The sequence below is a fragment of the Schistocerca serialis genome, chromosome 2, assembly GCF_023864345.2.
Source record: "Schistocerca serialis cubense isolate TAMUIC-IGC-003099 chromosome 2, iqSchSeri2.2, whole genome shotgun sequence".
Taxonomy (NCBI): Eukaryota; Metazoa; Arthropoda; class Insecta; order Orthoptera; family Acrididae; genus Schistocerca; species Schistocerca serialis.
The window spans coordinates 33,507,519-33,523,956 of NC_064639.1; the positions used below are offsets into that span (position 1 = coordinate 33,507,519).

The following is a 16,438-nucleotide window of genomic DNA, read 5'->3' on the forward strand; positions in this document are numbered from 1 at the left end:
CTAAATATCATTATGCAGATGACTCGACATATTCCTGATAAACCTCCCATCATGTGATTTGCACCTGGAGGCATTTCATCCATAGGGCACATGCTATGAGCTTGAGGCTGTCAGGGATCTCACAGGCACGCTGCCCAGTTTTTCAAGGGAAAATTCATCATTTGTAGTTTTAAACTGAAAATAGTAATATTGTTTAGGCTTATGTGTACATGATTGTGCAATGGTTTTAAAGCACTGGACATAATAGGTCAGTGGATAAATTTGTGTGTATTTTCAAATGTTTGAAGAGTACATTTCATAATTCTATGTATTACACCTGATTTTATGTATTGTAAATTAGAACAAGTGTTTCTTTTTATAGGTTCCATACCACTATGACCTGCGGTCCATTATTACAAATTATTGTGAGTTTGCACTACAGTATTGTTGACAAATTGATTGCTCCAACATTGTCAGCAAAGCCCACCAAAAACACATTTTTTTATACAACCTCGCATCAAAAAGTGCAGGCTGCTAAGTTGAGAGTAGGACAACTAGAATATTCTATCTCATTTAGTGTTGCATGTGCAATCATGTATTGTAATCCTTTCACAAATTTTGAGTTCATTCACAGTGTGCCCTTACAGTATGTCTGTCTGTCATGTTTCAAGACATTTTTTGGTTTCCACGTATGGTTCAAAGTTCATCCCATTCAGTTACACCATTGTGTTTATTCTCTCTTGCCAACTCTTGCAGTATGAGGTTTCCAACTTCTATTGCCAAGCACAACATAGGTTAGGAATTTCTCCTATCAGTAATTTCTCCTAACATTATGTACCGATGTATTACTGTGTTACATAGTGCTGTAGTGTATGCTGCAAAATATCTTTTTAATTGAAGACTGGAACTTTATGTATGCTTCTTTTCCAGAAATTTTCGGCAGTCGATATATGTTTCAAAAAACTCATAACACTGAACTGCATTAGCTCGATTTTGTTAGTTCTATTGGTTTCTGTCATAAACCATCATCTGGTATAAAACTCACTTAAAACATTTATTTGTCATGAATATTGAAACACAAAGCATTTAATATTTTAATCCAAATGAACCACATTGTTGTCTCATATGAATAGGATGATAGCTGCACTTGAAAATACTATCAGTTAATTTTTTTATTATGTGTTTCATGTGGATTAAAATATTCAATGCTTTGTGTTTAAATATTCATGACAAATGAAATGTTTTAAGTGATTTTTGTAGCAGATGATGGCCTACAGCTGAAACTGTTAGTACGAGGGTAATCCTAAAAGTAAGGTCTCCTATTTTTTTATAAGTACATAGACCTGTTTATTTCTACAATGGTTTACACCAGTTTACAGTTTGACCATGTAGCTATTTTTCTACATAATCAACATTTCTGTCGATGCATTTTTTGTAGACACTGTGGCAGTTTTTGTATGCCCATGTCATACCAGCTCGCCGCCATGATGTTCAGAAAGTTATGAACCTCTTCTTTCACCTCGTCATCGGAGCTGAATTACTGGGACCACAAGTAATGCTGACAGGTACTCTGAGTCTCTGAAAAGACTCAAATGGGCAATTCAGAACCGGAGAAGAGGAATATTGAGCAAGGGCGTATTTATTCTCCATGACAACGCTTGCCCACACATCGCTCAGCAAACCGTTGCTCTCCTGCAGCAGTTTCAGTGAAACATAATCACCTACACACCCTATAGTCCTGACTTGGCACCCAGGGAGTATCACCTGTTCCCTAGGTTAAAAGAACATTTGGCCAGTAAGCGATTCAGCTCTGATGACGAGGTGAAAGAAGAGGTTCATAACTTTCTGAACAGCATGGCGGTGAGCTGGTATAACATGGGTATAGAAAAACTGCCTCAGTGTCTACAAAAATGCATCAACAGAAATGGTGAAAATAGCTAAATGTTCAAGCTGTAAACTGATGTAAACCATTGTAGAAATAAACATGTCTATATACTTATAAAAAAAAGGAGACCTTACTTTTGGGATTACCCTCATACTAATAAAATCCAGTTAATGCAGTTCAGTGAAACTTTATAATTTCATAATACAATGCATTTTATTTGTTAACATGAACATCATAGTTTCAAGATGGTTTTGGTGGATTTTTGTAGCTTTGTTTTGATGGAGCACTGTTCTGCCTCGAGAGTGGTTTGCAGACAAACTCATTTGAGTCTTCAGCAAATCCCATATCCATCTCCACAAAATAGATAGATAGAAGCAAAAGCTATCAAAATTGAAGGTAGTGCAGTTATCTTTGCATTTTCATATTTTAAACTAAGCAGATAATGAAAGTTAACTGGCAACTTAAAACTTTGCACTGGAGTGGCATGTGGACCCATCTTCTCCTGCCAACTGAGCTTTCGAACTGTTGCTCACAATCCATGCTCACAGTTTAAATTCTGTCAATATGTCTCCCTATTTTCCAAGCTTCACAGATGCCCTCTTGTATTTATTGGTAGACTGGTGCTACATTAAGAAAAGATACTATCAGAAAATGGTTTAGTCACAGCCATGAGGATGTTTCCATCGATAATGAAGTACACTGTTCTGAAAACTGAAGGCAGTTTCAATTTACCCCCCCCCCCCCCCACACACACACACATACACACACACGCACACACGGGCTCCTACTCTTTTGTGGATATTTGCATGGTGATCACAGGACCCCAAGCTAGTGCGGCTCTTGCCTTTCTGGACTCCATACCTTCCTTTTCCACATCCCCCCCCCCCCCCCTTCCCATCTCTTCCCTTCCTCTTCTCCCTCTTGGGGAGTATGTTTCGTGCCTACGTCCAGAGATGGAGGCTTGTAAGACATAGTTTCTCTTCTTTGCTGGACAGTCTCTGTCCTCCCTTTGTCCTACTCTTTTCCTTGCCTCTTCTCTTTACCCTCTTCTCCACTGCAGCGTTAGACCCCTCGCTTCTTTCCTTTTATTTGTTCCTCCCTTTCTCTTCCTTTCCTCCCTGTCCTTGTCTGAAGGCTGACCCACACGTTCCCACGCGTAGCCAGTGACGGGGTGATGCATAATTCCCCATCCCGGGTAGGCAGGTAGGACATTTACTTACCCCCTAGTAAAGGCCAGATCCAGGGAGGGGTGATTACCCAAGCTCGTACCTTCTGAACATGCCGATTGGTCCCTCTGTCCGTTTCTCAGGAGGTGTGAACAATCACCTAAGCCAGGAGTGCCCTCAGAGAGGCTCCCCACGAGGAAGGAGCGCACCATCAGAGACGCCAGTAATCATGGGGGATACTTCCGCAATGGTTTCCTCTACGTCTACAACTTCCGCTCACAAGTGAAAGATGAGTTTCAGCCACAGACAATGCTCCCAACAGTGCCACATTTCCTAGTTGTTTCTTGGTATGACGAAGGTCAAGACTTCTCCACAGTGAACTCTTTCATTATTCAGAAAGGTATCGACACAATTGCAGGTCCTGAAAAGTCTTGTTTCCGATTAAGAAATGGCATCTTGTTGTTAGAAACAGTCAGTGCCCTCCAGGCACAAAAATTGCTGTGAACTCCACTGCTACACACCTTCCCTGTCCAGGTGGAATCACACCACACTTTAAATTCATCACGCGGGGTGGTTTATACACACTCACTTGACGGATCGTCCAATGAGGAAATTCAAAACTACCTGTCTGACCAGCTGTGTGCTGAGTCTTGAAAAGGGTTGACAAGGAATTGGTACCAACCCGTACTCTCATCTTGACGTTTGACAGATTTCAACTTCCATCGAACGTTAAAGCAGGATATGATATAATTTCATTTTGCCCTTACATTCCCAACGGTTTAATCATACCAGCCAGTTGTGTTCCAATCCGGCCAATTGCGTTACATGTGGCAGGGAAACCCGTGAGGGTGATTGTCCACCTCCATCCCCTCATTGCATCAACTGTATGGGTGACCGCGCCGCTTCCTCTAGAGATTGCCCTATTTTCAAAGATGAACGAATTATTCAGGAAATCTGAGTGAAGGAAAAGGTGTCTGCATTTGCTGCTCATAAGTTATTCGCCAGTCAAATGCCCACTGTGCCCCCAGCAGGTAAATATAGCACTGTCCTTGCATCTCCTCGGTCTACTAAGGAGGCAGCCACGCAGACTTGCGATCTCACCTTTAGTGCCATGGTCGTCAGATCGGCCAGTGCAAAGATCGCCCATTCAACCTCCGCACTATTACCTGCTCACTTTATGGCTCACCCGTCATTGGCTCCTGCTAAATCACGAGTCCCAAAATCAGACGCCCAGACTTCCAAAAAAGAGCCTACTCGTGAAGATTTTTTATGTATCCTGACTTCACAACCATTGATTCCTCCCTCATCTCAACATTCTGTTTCCAAGAAGGCTCATAAGAAACAAAGTTCCTCTCCTCCTCCGCCATGGCATGTTTTCCCTCATTTCCAGTCAGTCCAGTTTGATCTCCCCTCTGTTGATGGCACTCCGGCATATGGGGGACTTACGATTCTTCTCCATGATACTGTCCATTATCACCCAATCCCTTTAAATAGTTCCTTCCAAGCTGTTGCTGTCTGTCTTTCCCTTTCTGGATACACCTTCTCTCTTTTTACTGTATACATTCCATTGTCCACACTGATGGCAAGAGCTGATCTCCTTCATATCCTTGGTCAGCTCCCACCCCCCTATTTGCTTGTTGGGGACTTCAATGCCCATCATCTGCTTTGGGGATCTCCGCGTCCTTGTCCGCATGGCTCTCTATTGATTGACCTCTTCCATCAAGCAGATCTTTTTTGCCTCAACACTGGGGAACCTACATTTTTGTTTGTCCCCATGACAAATTTCTCTCATTTGGACCTATCTGTCGGTACTGTTCAGCTAGCTCGGCACTTTGAATGGTTTGCTCTTGCTGATACACACTTGAGTGACCATTTTCCATGTGTCCTTCAGTTACAGCCACAACTGCCATCTATGCGCCCAAGACGCTTGAAGTTTTCCCAAGCCAATTGGTCACTTTTCTCCTCTCTAGTGACATTCGATGACAGTCACTTTCCTAGCGTCGACGATCAAGTCTCTCATGTTACAGAACTTATTCTTACAGTTGCGGAATGTTCAATACCTTGCACCTCTGATTTGCTCCAGGTGGCTGGAGTCCCGAAACCTTTTAACACTTGCCCAATGCGGTTTCCGAAAGCATCGTTCTGCAGTTGACCATCTTGTTGCTCTCTCCACTTATATTATGAACCATTTTCTCAGGAAATGCAAAACGGTAGCAATATTTTTTGATCTGGAGAGAGCATACGATATGTGTTGGAGGACAGACATCCTCCGCACACTGTTCTCTTGGGGCTTTCGAGGTCGGCTACCTCTTTTTATTCGTGAATTTATGACAGAGCACACATTTCAGGTGCGGGTGAACACTACTCTCTCCCGTACTTTCTCCCAAGAAAACAGGGTGCCCCAGGGCTCCGTGCCAAGTGTTGTACTGTTTGCCATCGCCATAAATCCAATTATGGACTGTCTCCTTCCTGATGTCTTGGGCTCCTGCTTTGTCAACGATTTTGTGATCTACTACAGCTCTCAACAGACCAGCCTTCTTGAACAATGTCTTCAAGGATGTCTTGATCACCTCCACTCATGGAGCATTGGAACCGGTTTCCACTTTTCCGCCAGTAAGACTGCCTGTGTAAATTTTTGGCATCGTACGGAGCTTCCTCTGCCTTCCCTACATCTAGGCCCTGTCGACCTTCCGTTCACGGATGTAGCTAAATTCTTAGGACTTACATTTGACAGAAAACTGTGCTGGTCCTCCCACGTTTCATATCTTTCGGCTCACTGTCTGCGATCCGTGAACACCCTCAGTGTTCTGAATGGTAGCTCCTGGGGAGCAGACCGAGTGGTCCTTCTCCACTCTATCGCATCTTAGTGTGCTCGAAATTGGACTATGGAAGCATAGTTTACTCCTCTGCTTAGCCGTCTATTCTTTGGTGTCCCAACTCTGTCTACCACCACAGATTGCATTTAGCATCTGGAGTCTTTTACACCAGCCACATGGACTGCCTTTATGCTGAGACTGCTGAATCTCCGCTGTCCAATCGGCGAGCTGTCGGTGAGTCGTCATGCTAGTCATCTGTCTTCTATGCCTGCTCATCTGGCCCATGCCCTTTTTTTCGACACCTCCTTGGATTTAGGGTATGCAGGCCACCCTTCCTCTCTGCTACCATCAGGAATCTGCTTACATCAACTGCTACGTTCTCTTTCCTTCCACTTTCCAAAAACTTTCTTGACAACTGGGGCTATGGTGCCACCTAGGCAATGCCCTCGGACCTGCCTGCTCCGTGACCTTTGTCAGCTTCCCAAAGATAGTACCCCATCTCTCATTTATCGTTGGGCATTTGCTGCTCTATGCGCACAAATGGAGGATGCCACATTCATTTACACTGATGGCTCAAAAACAACATTCGGCGTTGGGAGTGCCTATATTGTTGGTGACGCTCCTAATAGATTTCTGCTTCCTGACCAGTGTTCGGTTTTTACTGCGGATCTTTACGCTGTTCTCCAGCCTGTCCAATACATCCGTTGCCATACGCGGATTCAGTATATTATATGCTTGGATTCGCTCAGTTCTCTCCTCAGCCTCCAACCTCTTTATCCTGTCCACCCTCAGGTTCACCGGATTCAGGACTGCCTCCACTTGCTCCACTCGGGGCGTCTCCGTGGCGTTCCTCTGGATCCCAGGACACGTTGGTACCCGTGGAAACGAGGTGGCCAATATAGCTGCCAAGGCTGCAGGCTCTCTCTTCAGCCTGCTGTTCGCTTGGTTCCCTTCACCGATCTACAGAGTGTTTTATGTTATTCTGTTGCTCTTTTATGGCACACACATTGGTCTACACTTCCCGATAATAAATTGCAGGACGTGAAAACTCTTGCATGTGTTTGGACCTCTTCCTCCTGACTTCGTCATCGGGAGGAGGTAATTTTAACTGGTCTCCTGATAGGGCACTGTCTTTTTAGCCATCGGCATCTTTTAAGTGGTGATCCTCCCCCGCTTTGTCCCCACTGCTCTCAACTGTGGACGGTGAGACACCTTCTACTTCAGTGCCCCTATTTTACTCGGCTATGCACCCGTTTACAGCTGTCATCTGATATATCTTCCCTTTTAGCAGATGACACGTGCTCAGCCGATCGCATCCTCGAGTTTATCAGTGTCAGTGAGATGACATTGGTCATTTGAAGCTCTTTTTTTGGGAAAACAACCCCCCCTCCCCCGTTCTATGGTAGTTTTCTAATTTTCCTTCTGTTTTTAGTTGCTCCCATTTTTGAGTTTCACTCCCATTGCTGCTGATTTCCCATTCAGTTTTTTACCCTGCCCTAAGCCACAGAACGGGCGCTTATGACCGTAGCAGTTTTGCGCCCTAAAACCATAAAGAAAGAAAGAGAGAGAGAAAAAAAAAAAAAAAGTTTCAAACTGTATGCCAACCTGGGGCTGGGATTTTTCAAGGGCAATTCTCATAACAGCTGAACTATCCGGGCAGTTACTCATGAGTCACCTTTTCAGAAATGTCTCATGTGGCATGGTTTGAAGAAACTATTGTTGGGAATGAACAAGATTAAATTTAAGCAATAATAATTTAATGAGAGCTAAATTGCATTCACTACTGATGTCACTGTTTCTTTAGTGAAAACCATTTTCCTGTTCATTGGGCCATGAAGTTCGCATTGCTCTTTACCAAAATTTGTTTGAGCGTTGTAATTAAACTTTTACAGGTCTGCCCAAGTCTACAATATGCACAACAGTAAATAAGGTGTGTGCATCGGGAATGAAAGCTATAATGCTGGCAAGCCAAAGTTTGATGTGTGGCCATCAGGAAGTTGCCCTTGCAGGTGGCATGGAATCTATGTCAAATGTACCATTTTACATGAAGAGAGGAGAAACAAGTTATGGAGGTGTCAATCTTGTGGTAAGTGTACATTGTTTAAATTGTTCAGTCTGGCAGAAATCAACAGTGTGATTTCAGAGAGTCACTTAATACATTACTTACAAACAACTGGCAGTATTTTGTTTTTCCAGCAATGTGCTTTACCAGTAGATCAGTAGGCAGACTATCTGTAGCTTGAAAGAATACATATGATGAAAATCAGTAATCATCTGTATTGCCACAACTGAATATATTCCAATTTGACAAAACCAGCTTTTTGTGAGAGCTAAAGATTAAAGAAAATATGACACCAAATGGCTCTATAGCTAATGGCTTAACATTTATGTACATTGAATATGTAGAAAAAATTAAAAATTTGTGCCAGATGGGACTTAGCTGGATGCATTTGCATGTCAGTCCATTTATTATTGCAATACTTATTCAGTATCACTCCAAATACAAACTCTGGAGTAAATTCTTTCTTGTAATCTTATTTATAAGAGTTTTTGGCCTCTTGATCAAACCCAATAATAAGGATGGAGGGTTGTCATATTACCAGATGGGAGTTAGCTGCTCGTTGCAGAGATCCCCTATGATCTGTCATGAAGAGTGATTTATAAAATTTGCTACATTGTAGGTTGAACAATTTAGTGCATTGATGGAATCTGCAAATGAAAGCTATATAGAATGGTGATGATTGTAGAAAATACAAGAACTGGTGTTCTTGAGAGACTGTGAGGATCTGTTGTGGAATGCCCCTCCCCTGTTACTTACACTGTAATTAGTACAGATTGTGGGTATGGTGCTTGTCCTGTGAACCCCTGTGATCAGCTTAATCTATATATTTATTTATATAATAGAGGGAAACATTCCATGTGGGAATTCCCTCTTTCCTGATGAAGCAGCCGTGGGTTGCGAAAGCTTGAAATTTGTGTGTGTGTGTGTGTGTGTGTGTGTGTGTGTGTGTGTGTGTGTGTGTGTGTGTGTGTGTGTGTGTGTGTGTGTTTGTTATTGTCTCTATCAACATACCAAAGTTTTCGTTTGGTGAGTTACAGAATCTTAGATATATGTTTATATTTACATATATATTTTTTATCTGCAACTGTACAGTGCATAGCAGAAGCTGTTTTGTACTACATTGACCTGTCCCTGTCTAGAAATAACAGAGTGAAGATCGTGGTGCATGATCCTCTGATTGTAGGACACTGTGATCCATACAGTTTGTGTACATAATCCAGTCAGAATCAAATGAATGATACTACATATGCATGCTCAGTCAGTTAGAAATCTACCCATGTAAACTAAGTTGACAAGGCACTAAATGAAACCTGTAGGATTATTACAATATGTTTGAAAACTAAGCCACTTGTAAAACTCTACCAGCTCGCAGGCATAGCAGCACCAAATACTCATCAGGAAGTTGCCACCAATGTGGAGAGAACTCTCCAGGCTTATCAGGAAAACCATTTCACCAACTTTGCTTCGTTTACGTACTGTACATTCTGCCAGCAGTGCAGCAGGTGACTCAGCTTTCAGATTTCTGCTTTCCTTGAATCTAACCCACTTGTGATATGAGTCTTTGCATGGCAAAGTGAAGAAGTCTGCCATAAAAAGTCCATAACAAAGAACTGTGACAATGAATCTCAACGATGCATCAAAGTGCGTACTAAGCTTCACAAGAAGAGTGTTGTAATGTGAGTTAAACATGTAGACCATTAATATTTTTTCCTGTTTTTTCTTTTGTTTGTGCCACATCAGCCAGCCTTCATTTCATATTGAGACACACACACACACACACACACACACACACACACACACACACACACACACACACGATTTGCATATTTGCATACAGTATCTACATTGATTTTAAACATTTAACTTACATCATGATGTGATCCCATCGTTGACATGAGATGTCATTCCAAATACCGATTTAGTGTGGAACACACAACATTCATTCCTCCACACAACTTTTCTGGTGTGCACTGCTTGTGTTGTGCAAGTTACATGAAAGTGACTATATTGACTTACTTAACATTGTTCTCTGAATTTTATTTGTTTGCGGTCAAGTCATTTGACTGTAGATACTTAATGATACTGATGAGAAGCTGGACTGTGCTGCTAGTTGCCTCATGAAATGCTTGTAAGGAGCAAGTTTTGTATAGATTTATGTTGTAGCATCATCAAAATATAGTTGCCATTGTAAATTGTTGCTTAAGATTAGAATGTTCATTTATAATATTATAAATCAGTCTCAACAAATTCCTTATGTGTTGCACTTATAAACATTCAGTTAATTCAATATCCTCCATGGAAAAAGATGTTCGCTTTTATCTTGAGGAAAAGAGATCATATGAGCTGATCAGAAGATTCTGTTCAATGTTTTCAACTGTCTGAACCTTCAATTTGTATTTTGTTTTGTTTGTTTATATCTGTTCTGGAGTTCTCATACAACTTCTGAAACAAGTAGTGAGCTCTCAATTTATGTTTGCTGGAATGAGGACATATAATCATTAGCTTGAAAGATGTCAGCTGTACCTAGAGGTGCAGTACACATTTCAGAATTCCATTACTCTGTCATCTTCATTTCATTTAGTTTTGTTTCTTGTCTGTTTAGGGAGAGTTAAGGGAATACAGAGTGAACATTGGAACGCACTTTGGGATAATGCAGGTTAGAAATTAAAGTTAGTGTTTGTGATTGAAGAGCAGGAAGAGCAGAAAGGATCATAGATGTAGTAGTAGCAAAGTACTTTTTCGTGGGCAGATGAGAAGAAAATTGGGATTTTGTTGGAGATTTTAATTTGGTAATTGTTGCTGTAATTGGTAGTGGGCCACATAGTAGATGCTCTTGAGGTGGTTTGTCACAGTTGGTTAGCATAGAAGTAATTCACACATACTTAAAAGTAGATTTTTGTAGGAGCTGTTCATGTTGATATTTGAACCTTAGTGGTTGGGTAAAACATGCTAAAAAAAAAAAAAAGAAAAAAAGTTAGCAGTGAAACCAGATTGCATGGATATTGTCTAAGGCATGTGTAGTTAGACAGACTGCAAGTTTGGGGCATTCCAGTTGGCTGTTTCATTATATCAGTTCCTTTTTTAAATTCCCAGATTTATCTGGTTATAAGATGAGGCTTTTCCCAAATTTGGCATTAGAAAAATGCAGGATAATCTTACGTTTGTTGATTACATTAGTGCTGCTGAGGTTAACATTTTTGTGTTGTATAATAGATTAATACAATGTTTGGCAACTGGGGTGACATGCAGATTTATTTGGAATATTTTGGATGGCTTAGAGGGAGAACAGTGACACTAGACTGGTTGAGAACTAAGACAAATGTGAGAAAGACTGGTGAGCTGCTTGCATCATACTGCCAACCTTGGGAATGTACACCATGTACATTGGCTTTTCATGAACATCTGCCACATTTAAACTGCCTGAATCCATTTGTAGTCTGAACTGATTTGACTTTAAAATGGGACAGATAATGTGTAGATTTTGCAGGAGACAGTGAAAGTCTACTTACAAGGGAACCTCCCCATCACACCCCCCTCAGATTTAGTTATAAGTTGGCACAGTGGATAGGCCTTGAAAAACTGACCATAGATCAATCGAGAAAACAGGAAGAAGTTGTGTGGAACTATGAAAAAAAAAGCAAAATATACAAACTGAGTAGTCCATGCGCAACATAAGCAACATCAAGGACAATGTGAGCTTAGGAGCGCTGTGGTCCTGTGGTTAGCGTGAGCAGCTGCGGAACGACAGGTCCTTGGTTCAATGCTTCTCTCAACTGAAAAGTTTACGTTTTTTTATTTTCACAGAGTTATGATCTGTCCGTTCGTTCATTGACATCTCTGTTCACTGTAATAAGTTTAGTGTCTATGTTTTGCGACCGCACCGCAAAACCGTGCGATTAGTAGACGAAATGACGTGCCTCTCCAATGGGAACCGAAAGCATTTGATCGCAAGGTCATAGGTCAACCGATTCCTCCACAGGAAACCACGTCTGATGTATTCAATACGACACTGGTGCCACCATGTGAGTCACATGACAGGAATATATTGTAGACCCACCTAACTTGTGCACTTGGCGAATGGGTAAAAAGATTCTTCTACCTTGCCCGATTTAGGTTTTCTTGTGGATGTTATAATCACTCCCAAAAAAGTGATGAAAACATAAAAGTTTGTGACGTAAACTGCAACAAATGAATGCAACAATTTCACAGTTGCACAGTTTTCTCTGTGCTCTGTCAAAACATGTTTTTAACGTTTTCAAATTTTTCCGTGTGTAGACCATCAAATCCTGCGTATGTCCAAGCAAATCTGAACATGTCCTGGAATTTTGGAGAGCAAAGTTGATTATGTGTGAGTGCCTGAACTTTGATGATTGTCTGAAAAAAAATAAAATTTTCACTCAAGGGAAGACTTGAACCAAGGACCTCTCGTTCCGGAGTTGCTGACGCTAACCACGGGACCTCGGTGTTCCGAAGCTCAATTTATCCTTCTTGTTGCGTATCTTGCACATGGACTACTCAGTTTGTATATTTTAGTTATTTTTTTTTTTAGTTCCACAAAACTTCTTCCTGTTTTCTCCATTGATCTGTGTTCAGTTTTTCAAGGCCTATCCATTGTGCCAACTTATAACTAAATCTGAAGGGGGTGTGATGGGGAGGTTCCCTTGTTAGAAGCTAGTGGTATGCTTACATGTTTTGCACAGCAATGATGTCAGTGCTTGCCATGAGGTATGATACGAACAAAAGGGGGTGTGTCATAGTCTGGTTCTTTGCAGCAAATGTAAGAGCAACAAGCAGACAAGCAAGAGACAAAGGAATATTGTTACATTATCACATCAGTATCGATACTAAATCTGCTTATATATACAGGATGTTACAAAAAGGTACGGCCAAACTTTCGGGAAACATTCCTCACACACAAAGAAAGGAAATATGTTATATGGACATGTGTCCGGAAACTCTTACTTTCCATGTTAGAGCTCATTTTATTACTTATCTTCAAATCACATTAATCATGGAATGGAAACACACAGCAACAGAACGTACGAGTGTGACTTCAAACACTTTGTTACAGGAAATGTTCAAAATGTCCTCCGTTAGCGAGGATACATGCATCCACCCTCCGTCGCATGGAATCCCTGATGAGCTGATGCAGCCCTGGAGAATGGCATATTGTATCACAGCCATCCACAATATGAGCACGAAGAGTCTCTACATTTGGTACCGTAGTTGCGAAGACAAGAGCTTTCAAATGCCCCCATAAATGAAAGTCAAGAGGGTTGAGGTCAGGAGAGCGTGGAGGCCATGGAATTGGCCATCAGTCACTGAATCTGTTGTTGGGAAGGGTACGAACACTTCGACTGAAATGTGCAGAAGCTCCATCGTGCATGAACCACACGTTGTGTCGTACTTGTAAAGGCAGATGTTCTAGCAGCACAGGTAGAGTATCCCGTATGAAATCATGATAACATGCTCCATTGAGCGTAGGTGGACGAGACTAAAATGAGCTCTAACATGGAAATTAAGCATTTCCGGACACATGTCCACATAACATCTTTTCTTTATTTGTGTGTGAGGAATGTTTCCTGAAAGTTTGGCCGTACCTTTTTGTAGTACCCTGTATTTGGAAAAAACAGCTGTGTCCTCAGGTCCCACAGTAACCAGAACCCCAGAAATTACAACATATTGAGAAGAAACAGAAAAATATATGTGACAACAGAGATTATAAATTTCATTGCTACTTATATGTGGAAATACATTGCCTCTTTTTCTCACCTCTCATTGATTAACTGAAACTGTAATGTCCTTGACAACACACAGCTGTCACATTGCCAGTATGTGAATGTTAGATAGACATCATCGTAACTGATGGCGGACCAATGTAGAATTTAGCACAGCATACAAATTAATGCTAATTGAAATATGTTCACACAGAATACGAAATGCAGCACATGAAATAAAATGTAAGCTTCAGTGAAGATGCCAAAGTTGATACTGCTCTGCCATACTGTTATTTCTCAAGGCTGGCTGCTGTGTTAATCAGAGGTTGTAAGATTTCTGCTGATTCAGCTGTAGAGAACTGAGAGGACAATGTATTGTTGTCATTCAGTTTCCTTATATTGTAAATGCAGTAAGAATAGTAAATTGTAGCAACTGATACTGGTTGATGATGACAGCTGTGACTCTGTTGAGGAACATGGATCTATGAGTTCACAGCTGGTTCATGCAGAAAATAGAATGCTAATTTAAAGTTAATGGTGAATCATGAGGCAAACAACTCTGCAGCAGGAAGGAAAATTTGAGACCACATAAGTGAATTTTTGTAGGAGGTGTCAGATGAAGAACAAATTAAAGAATTGCAGATAATGAGGGGACCAAAACTGGAAATGTTTCATGAATCAGAGTACCATGTTTTCCAGTACATGCAAGAGATATGCAGTGAAGGCTTCCCAATTACTCAATAAATCATCCAAACTGGAACAGAAGAATAATTTTGATAAGAAGAAGAATAATAAGAAGAAGGAGGAGGAAGAGGAGGAGGAGGAGGGTTGGGCTTACATCTTACATTAAAACGCAGAAAAATGCTTGCTCAGCAATTTCCCTTGGCATAAGATGAGAGCCGGCTGGTGTGGCCAAGTGGTTCTAAGCGCTTCAGTCTGGAACCGTGCGACCACTACGGTCGCAGGTTCGAATCCTGCCTCGAGCATGGATGTGTGTGATGTCCTTAAGTTAGTTAGGTTTAAGTAGTTCTAAGTTCTAGGGGACTGATGATTTCAGATGTTATCTCCCATAGTGCTCAGAGCCATTTGAACCATAAGATGAGTATTGTATAATCAATCTACAGAACTTTGCTAGGCCATATATGTTATCAAATGTTACTGTTGATGTGAAGGGTATTAATTACTGTTGATGTGAAGGGTATTAATAGTGTTCCTGTAAGTTCTGGCAGTGAAAAGTCCAGAATAACAGTAATACTGTGCGCACTAACAGATGGAAGGTGGTTCCATCCATATGGCATACTTTGCAGGAAAAAGATACTGAAATAAAAACTACCTGCAAGACTTATAGTTAGAAGCCAACAAAGAGGTTGATGACAAATGACTTGCTTCTAGATTGATTGAAGGTTGTTTGGAGCAGAATACCAAGCTCTTTCCTAAACAGAAGGAAAACATTGGTGCTCACTTCTTTCAGGGAACACTACAGCCTGGAAGTTAAGGATCTGATACCAAAGTACCACACATTCATGGTAATAATTTTGTGCAGCCTGACCTTACAACTTCAAGTAATGCATATTGTTGTGAACAGACCTTTTAAAGCTCACATGTAACAGTTGAGTGACTTCTTGGAGACAGTGCCCATGCTACAGGGGGAAGTTAAAGAAATACTCAACATTCATGCTGAGCCAGTGGGCCCTTACTGCCTGGGTCAGAATCTCAAGTGAATCTGTTATAAAAGTGAAACTTCCTGGCAGATTAAAACTGTGTGCCCGACCGAGACTCGAACTCGGCACCTTTGCCTTTCGCGGGCAAGTGCTCTACCATTTGTGCTACCGAAGCATGACTCACGCCCGGTACTCACAGCTTTACTTCTGCCAGTATCTCGTCTCCTACCTTCCAAACTTTACAGAAGCTCTTCTGCCAGGAAGTTTCATATCAGCGCACACTCCGCTGCAGAGTGAAAATCTCATTCTGGAAACATCCCCCAGGCTGTGGCTAAACCATGTCTCCGCTATATCCTTTCTTTCAGGAGTGCTAGTTCTGCAAGGCTCGCAGAAGAGCTTCTGTAAAGTTTGGAAGGTAGGAGACGAGCTACTGGCAGAAGTAAAGCTGTGGGTACCGGGCGTGAGTCGTGCTTCGGTAGCTCAGATGGTAGAGCACTTGCCCGCGAAAGCCAAAGGTCCCGAGTTCGAGTATCGGTCGGGCACACAGTTTTAATCTGCCAGGAAGTTTCATATCAGCGCACACTCCGCTGCAGAGTGAAAATCTCATTCTGGAAACATCCCCCAGGCTGTGGCTAAGCCATGTCTCCGCTATATCCTTTCTTTCAGGAGTGCTAGTTGTGCAAGGTTCGCAGAAGAGCTTCTGTAAAGTTTGGAAGGTAGGAGACGAGATACTGGCAGAAGTAAAGCTGTGAGTACCAGGCGTGAGTCGTGCTTCGGTAGCTCAGATGGTAGAGCACTTGCCCGCGAAAGGCAAAGGTCCCGAGTTCGAGTCTCAGTCGGGCACACAGTTTTAACCTTCGAGGAAGTTTCATATCAGCGCACACTCCGCTGCAGAGTGAAAATCTCATTCTGTTATAAAAGTAGTCAAAGAGTGCTGCGTAATCCAATGCTATGGATGGCTCAGATGACAATATACTATGGAAGGAGTGATGGAAAGAAAGAAATGCCAGTGGGCTTACAAATAGGAGGTACTGATACCAGTGATGATGATTAATTTTTGTAGGCAGGTTCTTTCTATCAGTAAATAGTTTGTAGTTTTGATTATTCAGAATATGTGAAAGATAAAATTTTTTCTCAAAGCTTCTGAAGAAA

General features: G+C 41.7%; 1 protein-coding gene across 2 annotated transcripts in view; it reads left to right on the forward strand.

The window, feature by feature from the left end:
• LOC126456746 (acetyl-CoA acetyltransferase, mitochondrial) overlaps window positions 1–16,438 on the forward strand; it is a 108,222-nt gene that overhangs the window by 56,558 nt on the left and 35,226 nt on the right. For both annotated transcript variants that reach the window (XM_050092494.1, XM_050092495.1), the window contains exon 4: window positions 7,739–7,932. In XM_050092494.1, the coding sequence (XP_049948451.1) occupies window positions 7,739–7,932 (194 nt within the window). The remainder of the gene's footprint in view (window positions 1–7,738; window positions 7,933–16,438) is intronic.